The 19,606-nt window shown below is 41.9% G+C and overlaps 1 protein-coding gene across 15 annotated transcripts in view; it reads left to right on the forward strand.

Moving 5' to 3' along the window:
* The window catches only part of fbrsl1 (fibrosin-like 1), a 1,047,407-nt gene that overhangs the window by 392,417 nt on the left and 635,384 nt on the right, over nucleotides 1-19,606 (forward strand). Inside the window, exon 1 of one of the 15 annotated variants that reach the window (XM_068054638.1) lies at nucleotides 11,164-11,230. The exons of the other annotated variants lie outside the window; for them this stretch is intronic. Within the exon in view, the coding sequence (XP_067910739.1) occupies nucleotides 11,183-11,230 (48 nt within the window). The 5' untranslated portion in view covers nucleotides 11,164-11,182. Of the gene's footprint in view, nucleotides 1-11,163; nucleotides 11,231-19,606 lie in introns of those variants that run through there. 15 annotated transcript variants of the gene reach the window in all.

Below are 19,606 nucleotides of genomic sequence, written 5' to 3' on the forward strand. Positions count from 1 at the left end.
CTTCAAAAGTAATCCACTGGTTTTAAAATGCTTCACACCCTCCTGAGGATATGATAGGTGCCCGGATAAATTCAAGTTCTTTGTTGGTACAGAAGTGAAGTACTGTAGAATAGTTGTAAAGTTTTATTGCCGGAACTTTTATTTATTGATTGCCTCCAAATAAAAAGGAGAAAATATTGGCACTTCTTGTTAACACTCCAGGTGATTTTCCTATTTCTGGGAATCATTAGAGTTTAATCTGCTTCTAAGTGTATTATTATTTTACAGACCACCTTCCATACATCACAAGAATAATCTCTAAGAACCAGCAGGAGAAGATTACAATGACCAAATCTCTTTAAGAAGTTTTTGATTTCATAACATTGCACTGACCAGTAAAAAGATACTCCTTTGAATATATTTGTTCGGGATCACCACATCCCCACACCAATGTGAAGCTGATTTGTAATGAAATACTGCTTCTGAACAAATATTTCACCCCACTGACTCTTCAACTTCAGTGTTGAAGAAAGTGGTATCCAGATTTAAATGTTGTTAAAATTACATTTTCAGTCGTCTTAAACAGGTTCAATAAGGTGTTCCCAAATCGTTACAAACAGAAATGGGTTCAGAATGTTGTGAAATTCTGAAGCATTTTAAACTCTCACTGCTGATGCTTGCTTTTCAGTTTGACTACCAGAGAAGTTAAGATGCACATAAAATACTGAGAATGGTCTCAGCCATTTGACGCAGAGATGGGTTCACACCTCTTATTTTGCTAACACTTACTCTTATTACCATATGCAGTTTTGTTTTGCCTCGTCATTTACCTTTTCCTTAATTTTCAGTTATATCTGTTTCAAGTTGATCACATTCTCAGAACCAAATGTAATGTTTAATTTCACAAAAATAAGCGGATGGAATAAAATGGAGTAGTTTTGTAATGCCCCAGGAATTTTCAAACTTGCGAATGGCTCTTTTTAAGAGTGTTGAGTCTACAACAGAATACTGCATTTAAAGTTCAAAGAAGCCTAAGGCAGCCTTTTCCATCTGTACCAATATTTCTGTTTGTTGTGTACGCCGTTGTTAGTTCACTTACTACAGTGTAAAGAGCTTGTCTTCCTTTCAGTCTGCAGCCACAGTAATCCAAAGACTTGTTTACACTGACGCATGCTAGGGCTACAGCAGGCACACACACACAAGTCGATTACTTGCAAATGATGACCTTTGCTCCAGTTACAATTATTTTGAATTGAATTAGCTTGCTACACTTACCTAGCAGTTACTGACTTCTGCTTCAGTGCATATTCAGAATTATAAACTGCTCTAGGAACTGTAAAACCAACAAACCTACGGCTGACCAGTCAGCCACTCCGCAAACAGAAGCTTATTGGCAAAATTGCTTGACTGTCGACCTGGATCTGGTTTAGCACTCAAAAGGAAATGAACTTGGCATTAAAAGCAGTAAGCAATGCTAATTCCCAGATAGAAGTCCAGCTTCTGTCAATTCACTTATAGATGGGTTAGTTTTGATTGTTCTTCTGAATGAAACAACGCACAGATACTGAAGAGTGTTTGCATGTCGGGGCTCCTCTATTAGTGACCGATTCTGACAAATGCATCTTGGTTGAATCTTTGGCCTCCTTGTCTCGAGAGACAATGGGTAAGTGCCTGGAGGTGGTCAGTAGCACCTAAAATATGGCATTGATGGTGGCTGAAAAGCAATTTTCAATTTACACTGGCGCCTTAACAACTGGGGGAGAAGAAGGTGGATAGGGAGAAAATGCATGACCGTGAGATGTACAAGGCTGAAGAAATGTCTGTGTGAATGTTCTCATAGTCAGTGCAGGATCCAGACTCAAGTCATGTTAAGCTTTTGGTGAAATTTGCCCCTCACAATTTGATTTTTCCACCAGGCCAGTAATACAGAACATGGAGTCTCTCAAGGGAATTTGAGCAACTGTTTAAAAGAGTTAATAACTCTAGAATTTCTGCTGCCAGGCAATATATTTTTTTAAAAGTTCCTGTACCTTTAATTCTTTCTGTGACTGTGACCCAGGCAGCAAAATGTATTGCGAGTTCCATTTTAAAATGTGGAATGAGAGGATGCTTTTTCCATGTCCACTTTTAATGAGCTTTCTTGCGTGCTGTTACTTGGTGATGGAAGAGATTATGATGTACATGATTATAAATGTGATATATGAAGCACTTGGTCTCCTAATTATCTCACTCTAATATTGGGTTTCATTTACGAAACCCAAGTTTTAATCCTGTTCTTGAGGCAGTTTTTCTCAGATTCCTCTGTCAAGTTACATTTTCCAGTTTCAGTAAGGTTGTCTGAAATTCAAAGGAAAATTGGCTTGATGAAATTCCTTCATTATTGTTGAAGTACACCTGTGGAGCCAGACAGTATGGAATTGACAGCATCTGTGCGACATTAGCTGTGCCCTACCCTGGTGTCCAAGAAGGACTTGAATTGATTTGGGAGAGATGATAATGTGGAAGGGAAATTAGGGAATTAGAAACATAGAAAATAGGAGCAGGAGTAGGCCATTCGGCCCTTCGAGCCTGCTCCGCCATTCATTATGATCATGGCTGATCATCCAACTCAATAACCTGTTCCCGCTTTCCCCCATACCCTTTGATCCTTTTAGACCCAAGAGCTATATCTAACTCCTTCTTGAAAACATACAATGTTTTGGCCTCAATTGCTTTCTGTGGTAGCGAATTCCACAGGCTCACCACTCTCTGGGTGAAGAAATTTCTCCTCATCTCAGTCCTGAAAGGTTTACCCCATATCCTTAGACTATGACCCCTGGTTCTGGACTCCACCACCATCGGGAACATCCTTCCTGCATCTACCCTGTCAAGTCCTGTTAGAATTTTATAGGTTTCTATGAGATCCCCCTTCACGCTTCTGAACTCCGACGAATATAATCCTAACCGACTCAATCTCTCCTCATACGTCAGTCCCATTAAGAATTGCTTCCTTAAAAAGAAAGTTACCTTGTTAAGTGTTTGCTTCGTAACAGAGAACCCATATCATTTGGGCAGAATTCACCAGGAGCTGGTTCATTGAAGATTGAATTTGTCGTCATAGTGTAGAGATCCTACAAAATCCAGCAAACAATAAGAAAATGTGCAGTGAAACGAGCAAAAAAAGAATGAAGAACTGAGCCGAGTTCCTTCGTGTAAAGCAGCAGAATCCCAGAACGCACTGAAACTCCCTTGTTTTGGGCTTGTACTACTGGTAGAGCCAGTGCTTGACAAAACGTATTAAACACTTCTCATGAAATATGAGTACAGTGCTTTTTAGCTTTGTATGGGATGTGAATGAAGCACATGGGAACAAAGGCAGAGAGTTTGCTTGGTTTTGTGATGCAAAAGTGCCCCCTACTGGGCAAGTTTTCTTGTAGCTTGGGATCAGAAGAAATTACATTTCAGAAATTTGGGAGTTTTCATCGTAAATGAACTTCACTTGCGTGACAAACATATTATTTAAAGTGAAATCCATTTAGTTTATGTATAGCTCAGAAGTTTAAACAAAATTTGAAAATAACAAATTGTTTATTGCTTGGTAGGTAAATGCAAATCATCACCACTGGGTTGAATGTAAAATCTCTAATGTTCAAACTTGTTACGACTGAGGCGGGAGGAGTGTACTGTTTATTCTAGTAACACTTCTCCACAGGTTACAACATATATTTTAAATTTTCCCACTTACTGATATGGTCAATCATATACTCTATTTTTCTCAGAATGGAACACGCGAACCAGGTTTCTTTAAGGAACAGCAAAATTATCAGTTTAGTATAGAACAAGTCTTAACAAGTAATGAAGTAAAGCATAAACACACAGATATAAAATTTTAAAGTCCCTTTTTACCTTTGCCACTCACACACACACACACCAGTTAACTGGAGAAATAAAAGGGATTTTTTTCAAATTCAGAGCTCTGTTGCAGACAAAAAAAAGCACTTGGGCTGATTACTTGCTCATTTTTGAAGAAAACAGCTGATGTGATATGTTCCAAAACTGGCATAGAGTCTAGTCTCCGAGTACACGTAGACAGGTCACTGGGATCTCTTAGAACAGTTCTTTTCAGGCGGCGTTGAGAGTTATTTTTAGCAGGCTTTCTTCAAAGACAGGAGACCTGATGAATTGACACAGTGGACTTCTCAGGGTCTTTTAGAGATGCTGGAAAGCGAGCTGGGTTGTGGTCTTCTCTCCTTTCTTCACTTCTTCAGGCTAACTTTATCAGCTGCACACTCCAGAAGGTAAAAAAACACGCTTTGACTGTTACAGCCAAAAGCCTGTGAGTTTTCTGCTCTCAGGTCCGCTCTGCTGCTGCCGGGCTTGTCCATTCTTGGGGCGCGACTGACTTCTCTGCCCACATTTTTCCCTGTTACCAGGGTTCCTGTTCTATTTTTAATGAGTCATGTGACAACCAGTATACATTGTTGCCAAATTAGTTCTTCCAGTGCTGTTTTAGAAAAAAAACTGGTCCAACATTTATTCAGTTTGACAATGAATTCTTCAAGAAATATTTCAACAAAAAAAAGAATCATTTTCACAACAAACTATTGATCATTTAAAAAAAAATCAATTTAGTAACTCAGAACCATAGAATTTCAACCATTGATGTAGTTTGGGGTTTATTTTCTACAGGATATTCATAGTCATACAGCACAGAAATAGGCCCTTCGGCCCATAGTGTCTGTGCCGGCCATCAAGCACCTATTCTAGTCCAATTTTCCCGCACTTGGCCTGTAGCCATGTGTATGTTGTATTGAAAAACTCCTGTATCAATGATAATGGGGAACAAATGTCACTACACATTGTAGTTTACTGTATTACGCATGATGCTTAGAATTACATCCAGTTTAGTTATTCACACCTTCCATGGTATATAAGTAGATGCCAGGCTATGCTTTCCACATTCCATTACCTGTATACATAGTATAAAGCTGCTTATTTCAGCATTGGCCTCTGAATCTGTCTTGAGCACATAACCTAGGCTGACACTTCAGTGCAGTATTGAGAGAGTGCTACACTTTCTGAGACATTGAGATGAGGCATTAAACTGAGACCCTATCTGCCCCCTCAAGTGGGTTTAAAAGATCCCACGGCTGCTACTTGAAGAACAGTAGAGTTCTCCCTAGTCTCTTGGACAATATCTATTCTTCAACCAACATCATTGCAAAAAAGCAGATTATCTGGTCATTACCACATTGTTGTTTTTGGGAGCTTTCTGTGCCCAAATTATGCATTGCGTTACCCTATTTTACACGAGTGACTACACTTGGAGAAAGTACTTAATTGACAGTAAAGCATTTGGGATATCCTGAGATTGCAAAAGGTGCTGTATAAATGTCAGTTCTTTATTTCTTGTCTGTTTGAAAGTACATTTTTGAAATGAATTATTCTAAAGGCATTCTGTAGTAAAGGAATGCATATTGTATTTTGTGTTTAATTTTGCAACACAGATTTTAGACTGCCAACAGATGTTAGACAGATGAAAGATGATGAGGATTATTTGTTTATTTCTTCTTGGGTCTAGAAATGTAACATTTTTGCCAAAGTTATTTTTGGCTGGTTTCTTGGAAATGGATAGCAACTCGGCATGCAGTAAGATTGGTGCAACCCTCTGCAGGGGTGCAGATGGAGAAAAGGCATGGCTGCACTTTCTTTTCTTTCGAGTTAAAGTTCTAAATTTGACGGTGTATTGGATTTCAAGGGTTGCTTCTGGCGTGGGGTGGGGAGGAAGCAGGAGGATGAGCAGGGAAGGGGAGTAGAGTCCTGATTAGTGATTAATAGTATTTTTGGCTGGAAGCTCAGCTAGATGTGCTGGGGTTTTGATGTGAGTAAATTTAGATTAACACGTGCTGACCTAGTCAGGATGAAATCACTGTTGTGAACAGAACTGCAAGGATACAACTGTCAGTAAAATCTGAACAAGCTGGGGCACTTTTCTCTAGAAATTAGAAGAGGTGACCTGATTGATGTCTTAAAAATTATGAAGGGGTTTGATAGGGTTGCTGTAAAGAAGTCATTTCAACTTATGGGTGAATCCAAAACTAAGGGCCATAAGTATAAGATTGTCACTAATAAATCCAATAAGGAATTCAGGAGGAGAAACTTACTTGTCCAGAGAGTGGTAACAATGTCGAACTTGCTACCACATGGAGTTGTTGAGGCGAATAACAGATGCATTTTAGAGGAAGGTAGATAAGCACATGAGGGAGAAAGGGATAGAAGAACATGATGATCTTCTTCTTTGGCCTCCTTGTCTTGAGAGACAATGGGTAAGCGCCTAGAGGTGGTCAGTGTTTTGTGAAGCAGTGCCTGGAGTGGCTATAAAGGCCACTACTAGAGTGACAGACTCTTCCACAGGTGCTGCAGATAAAATTGGTTGACAGGGCTGTTTCGCAGTTGGCTCTCCCCTTGCGCTTCTGTCTTTTTTCCTGCCAACTGCTATGTCTCTTCGACTCGCCACTTTTTAGCCCCGCCTTTATGGCTGCCCGCCAGCTCTGGTGATCACTGGCAACTGACTCCGACGACTTGTGATCAATGTCACAGGACTTCATGTCGCGTTTGCAGATGTCTTTAAAGCGGAGACATGGACGGCCGGTGGGTCTGATACCGGTGACATGTTCGCTGTACAATGCGTCCTTGGGGATCCTGCCATCTTCTATGTGGCTCACATGGCCAAGCCATCTCAAGCGCCACTGGCTCAGTAGGGTGTATATGCTGGGGATGTTGGCCGCCTCGAGGACTTCTGTGTTGGAGATACGGTCCTGCCACCTGATGCCAAGGATTCTCCGGAGGCAGCGAAGATGGAATGAATTGAGACGTCGCTCTTGGCTGACATACGTTGCCCAGGCCTTGCTGCCGTAGAGCAAAGTACTGAGGACACAGGCTTGATATACTCAGACATTTGTGTTCCGTGTCAGTGCGCCATTTTCCCACACTCTTTTGGCCAGTCTGGACATAGCAGCAGATGCCTTTCCCATGCGCTTGTTGATTTCTGCATCGAGAAACAGGCTACTGGTGATAGTTGAGCCTAGGTAGGTGAACTCTTGAACCACTTCCAGAGTGTGGTCACTGATATTGATGGATGGATGGAGCATTTCTGACATCCTGTCCCATGATGTTTGTTTTCTTGAGGCTGATGGTTAGGCCAAATTCGTTGCAGGCATCCGCAACTCTGTCGATGAGTCTCTGCAGACACTGTTCTGTGTGGGATGTTAATACAGCATCGTCAGCAAAGAGGAGTTCCCTGATGAGGGCCTTCTGTACTTTGGTCTTCGCTCTTAGACGGGCAGGGTTGAACAACCTGCCGTCTGATCATGTGTGGAGGAAAATTCCTTCTTCTGAAGACTTGAATGCATGTGAGAGCAGCAGTGAGAGGAAGATCCCAAACAGTGTAGGTGCGAGAACACAGCCCTCATTCACACCACTCAGGATAGGAAAGGGGTCTGATGAGGCGCTGCTATGCTGCATTGTGCCTTTCATATTGTCATGGAATGAGGTGATGATACTTAGTAGCTTTGCTGGACATTCGATCTTTGCGAGTATTCTGAAGAGACCACATCTGAAGAGACAAGGTCAGAGGCTTTGGTGAGATCTATGAAAGCAACATAGAGGGGCATCTGTTGTTTGCGGCATTTCTCCTGTAGCTGACGAAGGGAAAACAGCATGTCAATGGTCGATCTCTCTGCTCGAAAGCCACACTGTGCTCAGCCAGCTTCTGGAGTCCGTTTAAAATGACTCAAGCAAAGACTTTCCCCACTATGCTGAGCAGGGAGATTCCACGGTAGTTGTTGCAGTCACCGTGGTCACCCTTGTTCTTATAGAGGGTGATGATATTGGCATCGCGCATGGCATGGTGATACAGTAAGATGAAGTAAGGTAGGAGGAGGTTTGTGTGAAGGCTCAACACCTGTTGAGCCAAATGGCCTGTTTCTGTACTTTAAATTCTTTGTAATTCTATGCAATAAATACCACCAGTATAAAAATGTTTTTGCACTTGGCTGATTGAAGCATGAGAATGTCAGTATGCGCAGGTCAGGATTAGTCTACATATCTAAACTTTAGCAATGTACTGGAGTCATCGAGTCATTTACGGCACTGAAGGAGGTCATAAGAACATAAGAACTAGGAGCAGGAGTAGGCAATTCAGCCCCTCAAGCCTGCTCCGCCATTCAATACGATCATGGCTGATTTCATCTCAGCCTCAACTCCACTGTCCTGCCCGTTCTCCATAACCCTTCAACCCATTACTAATTAAAAATCTGTCTATCATTCGGCCCATCGGGTCCATGCTGTCTCTGCACAGAACTGTGCTGTCGGTCCCACTCCCCGGCTTGATCCCTGTAGCCCTGCAAGTCTGTTTCTCGCAAGTGGCCATCCAACTTCCTCTTGAAGTCAGTGATTGTCTCTGCTTCCACCACCCTTGTGGGCAGCGAGTTCCAAGTTATTACTACCTGCTGCATTAAAAAAAAGTGCTTCCTCATATCCCCCCTTCATCTTTTGCTCCAAACCTTCAATCTGTGTCCACTAGTCATTGTACCATTTGTTAATGGGAACAGCTTTTCCTTGTCTATCTTATCTAAGCCTGTCATAATCTCGTACGCTTCTATTAAATCTCTCCTCAATCTCCTTTGTTCTAAGGAGAACAAACCCAGCTTTTCCAACCTAATCTTGAAACTAAAATCTTCCATCCCTGGAACCATTCTGGTAAATCGCCTCAGCACCCTCTCAAGGGCCCTTGCATCCTTCCTGAAGTGTGGTGACCAGAACTGGACCCAATACTCCAGTTGGAGCCTAACCAAAGTTTTATAAAGGTTCAGCATAACTTCACTTCCTTTTTTACTCAATTCCTCTATTTTTGAATCCCAAGATTTACTAACCCATCTCTCAATATGTCCTGCCACTTTCAAAGATCGCTGCACATGCATCCCCTGATCCCTCTGTTCCTGCACACTCTTTAGAACTGTGCTATTAAATATATATTGCCTCTCCCCATTATTTCTGCCATATTTGTCAGTATTAAATTCCGTCTGTCACCTCTCTGCCCATTCTGCTAGCCTATCTATGTCCTGTTGCAGGCGGTTCATATCCCCCTCGCTGTTTGCCGCGCCTCCAGGTTTGGTGTCATCAGCAAATTTAACGATTCTACTCTGTATTCCAAGATCCAAGTCATTTTTATATATATAGCACTGACCCTTGGGGAACACCGCTGTCTACCATACTCCAGTCTGAAAAGCGACCATTTACTACGACTTGCTGTTTTCTGTCCATAAACTAATTTTTTAAATCCAATTGGACACTGACCCTCCTATTCCATGAGCTTCAATTTTGTTAACCAGCCTTTTATGTGGTACCTTATAAAGTGCTTTCTTAAAATCCACATAAACAACATCCACCACATTCTCTTCAGCAACCTTCTCTATTACTTCATCAAAAAATTCAATTAGATTTGGCAAGCATGATCTGCCTTTTACAAATCCGTGCTGGCTATCCTTAATTAACTCGAACCTCTCTAAGTGTCCATTGATATTTTCCCTCATTCTAGTTTCTAAAACCTTACCCATCACTAATGTTAGACTAACTTGCGTGTGGTTTCTAGGACTATCCTTGCACCCTTTCTTGAAGAAGGGTGTCACATTTGCCACTCTCCAATCCTCTAGCACCTCCAGAGTGCGTGAGGACCTCTCGACCGGAAACTAGATTTTCACTTGTAACTCAGTTAATGTCCAGTGTCACTTCTATTGTCAAGAAGCAACCCTGCAAAAGAAAATATGATGTACCAGTGACATCATTGGCCTCAATATCCTTCTTGGGATCAAGGCACTAACGCCCTCCTTTGCTGAGTGCTTTTTGATGGCTAAAGTCAACAGCTACTGGTGGTGATGCATGGGTTAGGTTTGTCCCTCCTTGGCTTTAGCCACATGCATGGACATTCCCTTGCATATACCCTGCAGATTTGGCAGCAAGCATACCAGTTTCTATTATGGAAACAGCTTTATAATATAAACAAGGAATTAGAATGGCTGTGTGCTATCTTGCACTAGCGGTCAACTGAGGCTTAAACTATTTCCAGCACTGTACTCCTGAGATCTTTTAAATCGAGACATGCAGGTATGGATTGAGCATGGTGTGATGATGTCACCACACATACGCACAAACATCTCCTGTTACCTGGTGATAGTCTCGATGAAAGACAAGTGCTGATTACACTCCTTGGCTTTTGTTAAACAGTGCTGATGCTGGTCTTGTACTTATACAGAAGGTGAGATTGTAATTGAGGTGCTGGTTGATTACAGTCTGCTTGTATCTCATACTGATAGTTGACTGAGGGTCTGAAGTACTAACTTTACTCCAGAGGTGCCTGAAGTTAGGTCACCGCAACAAGTACTTTATGGTTAAAACAAATAATGGATTTGTGCTTGTTTCGTAGTCACTTTAAGTGTTGAGTACTGCAAGTAACATGTAGCCTGTTTTAAACTTTATTCTGTAGAAAGCTCAGGGCTTCAAATAGTTGAGAAAGAGATTCATTTTATTTGTGTACAACCTGGCAGAAGGACAGACTGTTGTTCCATCTGCATGTAGAAAAAGAACAGTGGGGTACTGTGGCTTCTAAGCACGCCAAGGTCTAAGAGAGAGTGTCAGTCATATTAATAATTCATAGTATTCATAATCCGTTCCCTTGGGGAGATTGCTGCTTCTGTCCTCAATGTACTGACATGTGCCATTTTTAATGAGCGTAACCGTGGTCCAATTTCTGACTCTTCCAAGACTGCCAATCTGTCAGGCCTGGATAAGCAGATTAGTAATTAAAAAGTAGATTAAATATTGCTTTTGTAAGAAACTGAAATAAAGGCCGAGATCTGTTATATATTTGGTTCTTTATGCTGCCACTGTAGCCAGAGACATTCTTGGACTGTATTGTTTAAACATTAATCTTTATTGTATAGTAACTATATACACTTCATACTAGTCTGTGTGTGTCCTTCAAAAGCCATGCTGTAACTGTTCTCTAGTCTCTCCCACGTGATCTTTTACCTCATCATGGGTGGTAATCTTTACATTCTCTCAGGATTAACTCTTTAGTACGCTTATACGACAAGATCTTTGAAGGAGATGTTCAGTTTTTTTTCCTCTGCAGAGCTTATGTGGGACTAGAACAGATTGCGGCACGATGATCAAATCAAGCTGGTTCTTTGTCAAGTTCAAGTATGTGGAAAAGGTAACAAACTGTCCTCAGTTTTGCATAGTTTTCGCGTTAAAACTAGTAACAGGATTTTCTTTTTAAATGAATGTGCTTTGACTACCTTTGAGGTTACTTCTGGGAATTTAGAACTGGGAATGGTGACATTTGTTAACCAGTGCTGTCTGTTAAAGAGCAATCTGTTAGCTTCAGTATTGGGCAACTTTTAAAAAGCTTGCATATCTCAAAGCACTAGGCTTTGTGTTGGTAATTTGAATGGTGTTATGAAAGTGCTTCTATTTTTTAAAATATTTTTTGAGGATTCATATTTTAAAATCATGGACATTGGTTTATTTGGGAAAACAGAAAAGACTCCAGGGATGTTTTCTTTTAAACAAGGGTCTCTGAGAGGTCTTGTTTGAAAACAAGCTTTTACTGGCTATCACATGCCTTAAGCTCAATAAACAACAGAAACCTTGGTGGTTTGGGGGAGATGTTTACAGAGAAGTGATATGTCATGATTTGAGGCTCAGGAGTTGGTTTCGCCTCTGAGATGTTGTTTTGGTTCAGTTGGGGTGTAGACTGGTGAAAGCAGTTGGAGATCAACCTGCCAAGAGAGAAACACCCAGCTCATCTCTTTCCTCCTGTCTCTATGAAACCCTGCAAAGATCCAGTGTGTGAGAGCTAAATCCCACATTGCTACATTTCTCCTGAGAAGCTGGAAAAACCTGCCGGATTAATACTCAATGCCGCCTGAAAAGAACTGCTCCAGAAAAGATCCCAGTGGCTCGTCTACGTGTTCTCGGACGCCAGACTGTATGCCATTTTGGGACACAACATATCTTATCCGTTTTCTTCAAGAATTAACAAGTATTGGCCAAAGTATTTTTTTCTGTTTTTTATAAAATAGTTCTGTAGAGGCAATGTATTTATTTTTTTCTTCTCTTTAACCAAAGTGTGTTGGATATTTAAAAAGGGAACTTTCATATTTCAATCTGTGTTAATGCTTTGCTTCGCTACTGGGTAAGACTTGTTAACAAACTGATAGTTTTGTTGTTTATTAAAGAAACCTGGTTGGTGTGTTTTATTCTGGGATAAAGAGTAGAGTATATGATTGACCATATCGGTGACTGAGTAGACATTTAAATATATGTTGTGACCTGTGGAGAAGTGAAACTAGAAAAGACAGTGTACTCCTCCTGCCTCAGCAAACAACAGATAGTTTAAGGGAAAGGGCGTTAATTTGTTTTAGTTGTTACAGTAAGATTTGAATAAACCATTGCAGAGTTTGCTTCAGATCTAGTGCCATATAAGAGAAGGTAGAAAACTATCTATTCCATAGGAGTAAAATTCCTTTAAACAGCTGTATCTCTAACGCTTTGATTTTAAACATTTGATGAGGATGCAGTCTGTTTGTTTTTAATGCATTGTAGAAACTAGTTAATATTCTAAAAATCCTGCTGTGTTGAGCTGTAATGCAGTAACTTTGAAGCCTTTGATATTTCTGTTGGTAAATGATATGCTGTGAGTCTGTTTTCAGACTCTGACAGTGCAGGAATGTATATGAGTTTATTTTAGAGTTGAAGATTAATTATGCAGGTGCTGATTAAGAACAGACTACTATAGAGTGTTTTGGGAGAGTAAAATCTTCACAAAATGGTTAGTCCAGTGATGGGCTTTTGTAGAATACCTGCAGAATCATAGAAGGATTAATATTTGAACTGAATTTACATTTTTCAGCCATCATTTCTTTTTAAATCCCCCAGTTGCTATATAGCTGATTTGCTGTTAAAATGGATAATAGTGAGGAAGTTTCCCAGCTGGTGACTTCCATCATGCAGGCCAGTTATGTTATAGTTACATTAACATCATTGTTAAGTCTTTGAGTACAATAGTAGCACATTGTTCCAGAATAAAAGGTTATGAAGTTTTCAAGTTTACATAATTGTATAAATTAACTTCTGAAAATGTAAGTTCCAAACTAAAATTGCTCTCAGTATCTTGTCACTTAAACTGACCCATGGAGAATGGTGGAGTGACCTTCATATAATTGTGATAATTGGAGACGAAGCCTGCAAATGAAAGTGGGGTTGTGTTATAGGCACAAACGCTTCTGAGAAGTGTTGAGACATTTTAATTTTTTTATCCCTGTCATTCTTTTAATATCACTGTAACAGCTTATTGTTCAACAATATGCTTACTTTTTCATTTGATTTTAATACCTTGCCAATTTTTAAATAACTGTGCTTTAAACCACCGCTTAATCAGAACAGATGAACATTTCACTACTTCCACTGTGTTGTGACCCCATCACCCAAGGGTGATTGTGGGTAGTGATCAGGAGCAGGAACCCTTGATCAATTGGCAGATATCCATTCACCAAAATCAGGATCTGTGATCCACAACTGTTTTATTCTCAAACCACAGTTCAATACAAATACCAGTTTCCACTCTTCCCTTCTGGACTAATCCTTGTCCAGAAGTAACTTCCCTGACTGAGGAAAAACCCAGCCCTTAAATGCAAGCTGCAATGAGTATCACCTGCTCTCTCTTAACTCTGAAGTAACTCCTGGTTAATTAAAGGGACCAGCATTTACAACATGGTCAACCCTGGCTGACTTTTTCCCTTTCTGTGCAGACTCGATGGGCTGAATTATTTCCTTTGTACTTTACTATTTTATGATTCTATCTCTGGCTATTAAGGCTGAATTTATACTACACTCTTTGGGGATTGAAATTGGCCTTCTGGGGTTGGAGGTGGTGTTGTCTTGTGCCTCAGGACTTTGATGTGCTCAGTAGTCTTTAAAATTATGATGTCACTTTTACCTTGATGTGCACCTGATTCTTTTTTGCCCAAGTGAGGGGGTATCAGAATGAATGAGGCATGACTTTTCCAACAACTTGTATTTTTCTTCCCCCTCTGGGGAAGTGCCAAGTTGCAGTGCCTCCTTTTGATGGCACAGCCATGTTTAAGAGCTAGGCATCTGTGGAATTGCTGAAGTGCAGTTAAAAGTCAACACTGAGACCAATGTGAAACAATGTACCTATCCCTTAATACCAATTACAAAATGACTTGTGCCAATCCTGTTCTCTCCAAATCATTGTCAGATGTACAGATAAACTGAACAATTTTGTAATTTACTGCCTTTATTGCATTCCAGAGTCCGAATTCAGTTGATGTATGTTGCTTTATTGTCAGCCTTGACTTAGTGTGAGCACTCTGAGTCAAAATGTTGTGAGTTCAAGTCCCACTCTAGAGACTTGAGCGTATAATCTCGGCTACCGCTACAGTGCAATACTGATGGAGTGCTGCGTTATCGGATGAGACGTTAAACTGAGGCATCATCTGCCTGGTGGGCATGAAAGACCCCACGACACTATTCAAAGATCAGGGGATTTCTCCTAAATTCCTTGCCAATATTCATCCATCAACCAATATTTTTTTTTTTAATTATCTGGTCATTTATCTCATTAGTGTTTCTGGGACCTTGCTGTGTGCAAATTAACTGCCATTTTTCTACAACAGTGCACTTCAAAATACTTCATTGGCTGTGAAGTGTTTTTAGAGATTATGAAAGGAATTATATCAAGCACTTTCATTTGTTCATACTAATGCTGTTCATTACATTCCATCTTTAGGAGAACTGAGGTAACAAGAAGCTTATATATGTTCATGTTAAGTGACAGTAATAAATAAAATTGGAAAATTAGAAGAATATATGGAAACACAAAGTACACTGATAGCTTAAATACAGATGCATTTTAGAAAATCTGGGTAAAAATGCTGATTATTTATCGTAAGTACAGTGAACATCTGATTTTTTTTTACATGGATTGCTTTAAATGCGTATTATGATAAGCTGCAACTTATGGAATATTGCTGCTAATACAAATTTTAATGATTACAGCAAATGCTGAGAGGTTGCATTAATAAATGGGATCATTAAATTGGTTCAGATAAATTATAGAAAAACCATAGAAGTTTAGTACAAAGTGACACCACTTGATCCAGCATGTCTGTGCTGGCTCTTTGCTGCAGCAGCCCTAAATTAATTCTATTGCCTTGCTCCCTTCCCATAATCCCTTTATATTTCTCTACTTTAAATGTTTATCTATTCATTCCTTAAAAAATGTGAAAAGGCTGCACACAAAGGAACAGAGGAGGCTGAGGGGAGATGTAATTGAAGTGAATAAAATTATGAGGGATCTAGATAGAGTGGAAAGAAAGGTCCTATTCCCCTTGGTGGAGGGGTCCTTAAACAGGGGCATAGATTTAGGGTAAGATGTAGGTGTTTCGAAGGGATTTGAGGGAAAGAACATTTTCCAGAGGGTGGTGGGGATCTGCCTGAAAGAGTTGCAGAAGCAGAAACCTTCAAGTACATATCCAGGACTTTTTAAAAGTTATGAAGTGTCCTAACCTACAAGGCTGCGGCCCAAGAGCTGGAAGGTGGGATTAGGCTGGATGGCTTCTTGGCCAGCACAGACACGATGGGCGGAATGGCCTCCTGTGCTGTAAATTTCTGTGAAAAGCATTTTGAATTCCCAACTTTGGTTATCAAGGGCTTCTTTAAAAAAAAAATGCTGATTGTTTTGCAATAAAGCTGTCAGTGGATGCACAATAAGAAATTTCCTGACGTCTGGTGGTACATTCCAGCAGAGTAAGATAAAAAGGCCATATAAAGGTATTGTATTGAAAGGGGCGTCCAACTTTTTTTTATTCATTCATGGGATGTGGGCATCGCTGGCCAGGCCAGCATTTATTGCCCATCCCTAACTGCTCTTGAGAAGGTGATGGTGAGCTGCCTTCTTGAACCGCTGCAGTCCATGTGGGGTAGGTACCCCCACAGTGCTGTTAGGAAGGGAGTTCCAGGATTTTGACCCAACGACAGTGAAGGAACGGCGATATAGTTCCAAGTCAGGATGGCGTGTGACTTGGAGGGGAACTTGCAGGTGGTGGTGTTCCCATGCATCTGCTACCCTTGTCCTTCTAGTTGGTAGAGGTCGCGGGTTTGGAAGGTGCTGTTGAAGGAGCCTTGGTGCATTGCTGCAGTGCATCTTGTAGATGGTACACGCTACTGCCACTGTGCGTCGGTGGTGGAGGGAGTGAATGTTTGTGGATGGGATGCCAATCAAGCAGGCTGCTTTATCCTGGATGGTGTCGGGCTTCTTGAGTGTTGTTGGAGCTGCACCCATCCAGGCAAGTGGAGAATATTCCATCACGCTCCTGACTTGTGCCTTGTAGATGGTGGACAGGCTTTGGGGAGTCAGGAGGTGAGTTACTCGCCTCAGGATTTCCCTCGCCTCTGACCTGCTCTTGTAGCCACGGTATTTATATGGCTACTCCAGTTCAGTTTCTGGTCAATGGTAGCCCCTAGGATGTTGATAGTGGGGGATTCAGTGATGGTAATGCCATTGAATCTCAAGGGGAGATGGTTGATTCTCTCTTGTTGGAGATGGTCATTGCCTGCTGTAATGAGGTCAGGAGCTGAGTGGCCCTGGCGGAACCCAAACTGAGTGTCACTGAGCAGGTTATTGCTAAGCAAGTGGCCGCTTGATGGCGCTGTTGATGACACCTTCCATCACTTTACTGATGATTGAGAGTAGGCTGATGGGGCAGTAATTGGCTGGGTTGGACTTGTCCTGCTTTTTGTGTACAGGACATACCTGGGCAACTTTCCATATTGCCGGGTAGATGCCAGTGTTGCAGCTGTATTGGAACAGCTTGGCTAGGGGCACAGCAAGTTCTGGAGCACAGATCTTCAGTACTATTGCCGGAATGTTGTCAGGGCCCATAGCCATTGCAGTATCCAGTGCCTTCAGTCATTTCTTGATATCACGCGGAGTGAATCGAATTGGCTGAAACCTGGCATCTGTGATGCTGGGGACTGCAGGAGGACACCGAGATGGATCATCAACTCGGCACTTTTGGCTGAAGATTGTTGCAAATCCTTCAGCCTTATCTTTCGCACTGATGTGCTGGGCTCCTCCATCATTGAGGTTGGGGATATTTGTGGAGCCACCTCCTCCAGTTAGTTGTTTAATTGTCCACCACCATTCACGGCTGATCCATTGGTTACGGATGGCTTAGCTCTGTCTATGGCACGCTGCTTACGCAGTTTGGCACGCAGATTGTCCTGTGTTGTAGCTTCTCCAGGTTGACACCTCATTTTGAGGTATGCCTGGTGCTGCTCTTGGCATGCCCTGCTGCACTCTTCATTAAACCAGGGTTGATCTCCTGGCTTGATGATAATGCCGGGCCATGAGGTTACAGATTGTGGTTGGGTACGATTCTGCTGCTGGCCCACAGCGCCTCATGGATGCCCAGTTTTGCATTGCTAGATCTGTTCGAAATCTATCCCATTTAGCATGGTGGTAGTGCCAAACAACACGATGGAGGGCATCCTCAGTGTGAAGGCGGACTTCGTCTCCACAAGGACTGTGCAGTGGTCACTTCCACCAGTGCTGCAATGGAAAGATGCATCTGCGGCAGGCAGATTGGTGAGGATGAGGTCAAGTATGTTTTTCCCTCTTGGTTCCCCCACCACCTGCCGTATACCCAGTCGAGCAGCTATGTTCTTTAGGACTCGGCCAGTAGTAGTGCTACAGAGCCACTCTTGGTGATGGACATTGAAGTTCCCCACTCAGAGTACATTCTGTGCCCTTGCCACCCTCAGTGCTTCCTCCAAGTGCTGTTCAACGTGGAGAAGTACTGACTGATGGGCTGAGGGAGGGCGGTAGGTGGTAATCAGCAGGAGGTTTCCTTGTCCATGTTTGACCTGATGCCATGAGACTTTATGGGGTCCAGAGTTGATGTTGAGGACTCCCAGGGCAAATCCCTCCCGACTGTATACCACTGTGCCACCACCTCTGGTGGGTCTGCCCTGCCGGTGGGACAGGATATACCCAGGGATGGTGATGGCAGTGTCTGGGACATTGTCAGGTATGGTTCCGTGAGTATGACTGTGTCAGGCTGTTGCTTGACTAGTCTGTGCGACAGCTCTCCCAACTTTGGCACAAGCCCCCAGATGTTGGTAAGGAGGACTTTGCAGGGTCAACAGAGCTGGGTTTGCCGTTCTCGTTTCCGGCGCCTAGGTCGATGCTGGGTGGTCCATCCGGTTTCATTCTTTTTTATTGACTTTGTAGCGGTTAGATACAACTTGCTAGGCCATTTCAGAGGGCACATAAGAGTCAACCACATTGCTCTGGGTCTGGAGTCACATGTAGGCCAGACCAGGTAAGGACAGCAGATTTCCTTCCCTAAAGGACATTAGTGAACCAGATGGGTTTTTACAACAATCGACAATGGTTTCATGGCCATCATTAGATTAGCTTGTTTTTAAATTCCAGATTTATTAATTGAATTCAGATTCCACCTTCTGCTGTGGTGGGATTTGAACCCATGTCCCCAAAGCAATATCCTGGGTCTCTGGGTTACTAGTCCAGTGACAATACCACTACGCCACTGCCGTCAGAAGGCAACTGTGTTTTCAATTTGGGTAATTGAGAAATTCTCAAACTTTGACATGAGGGCAGGTGTTAGATAAGAGAAGAGCATTGGATGCTTAACATGGCAGTTTGAATCATCTAAATAAAGCGACACTATTTTAACAGGAATTATCTCCCTACAGTGGGGTTTGTATGATTGTTGTTTACAGCTACTGTCATTGTTGGCTATACTAAGGACCCAGTATTTATGGAATAAACAAAAACAAGAAATGCTGGATTCACTCAGCAGGTCTGGCAGCATCTGTGGAAAGAGAAGCAGAGTTAACGTTTCGGGTCAGTGACCCTTCTTCGGAACTGACAAATATTAGAAAAGTCACAGATTATAAACAAGTGAGGTGGGGGTTGGGCAAGAGATAACAAAGGAGAAGGTGCAGATTGGACCAGGCCACATAGCTGACCAAAAGGTCACGGAGCAAAGGCAAACAATATGTTAATGGTGTGTTGAAAGACAAAGCATTAGTACAGATTAGGTGTGAATATACTGAATATTGAACATCAGCAAGTGCAAACCTGAAGAAAAACAACCTGAAAAAAAACAGTGGGTAAGCAGTTTGCTTACCCACTGTTTTTTTTCAGGTTGTTTTTCTTCATGTTTGCACTTGCTGATGTTCAATATTCAGTATATTCACACCTAATCTGTACTAATGCTTTGTCTTTCAACACACCATTAACATATTGTTTGCCTTTGCTCCGTGACCTTTTGGTCAGCTATGTGGCCTGGTCCAATCTGCACCTTCTCCTTTGTTATCTCTTGCCCAACCCCCACCTCACTTGTTTATAATCTGTGACTTTTCTAATATTTGTCAGTTCCGAAGAAGGGTCACTGACCCGAAACGTTAACTCTGCTTCTCTTTCCACAGATGCTGCCAGACCTGCTGAGTGAATCCAGCATTTCTTGTTTTTGTTTCA

This window comes from Heterodontus francisci, chromosome 23, assembly GCF_036365525.1.
Source record: "Heterodontus francisci isolate sHetFra1 chromosome 23, sHetFra1.hap1, whole genome shotgun sequence".
Classification (NCBI taxonomy): domain Eukaryota; kingdom Metazoa; phylum Chordata; class Chondrichthyes; order Heterodontiformes; family Heterodontidae; genus Heterodontus; species Heterodontus francisci.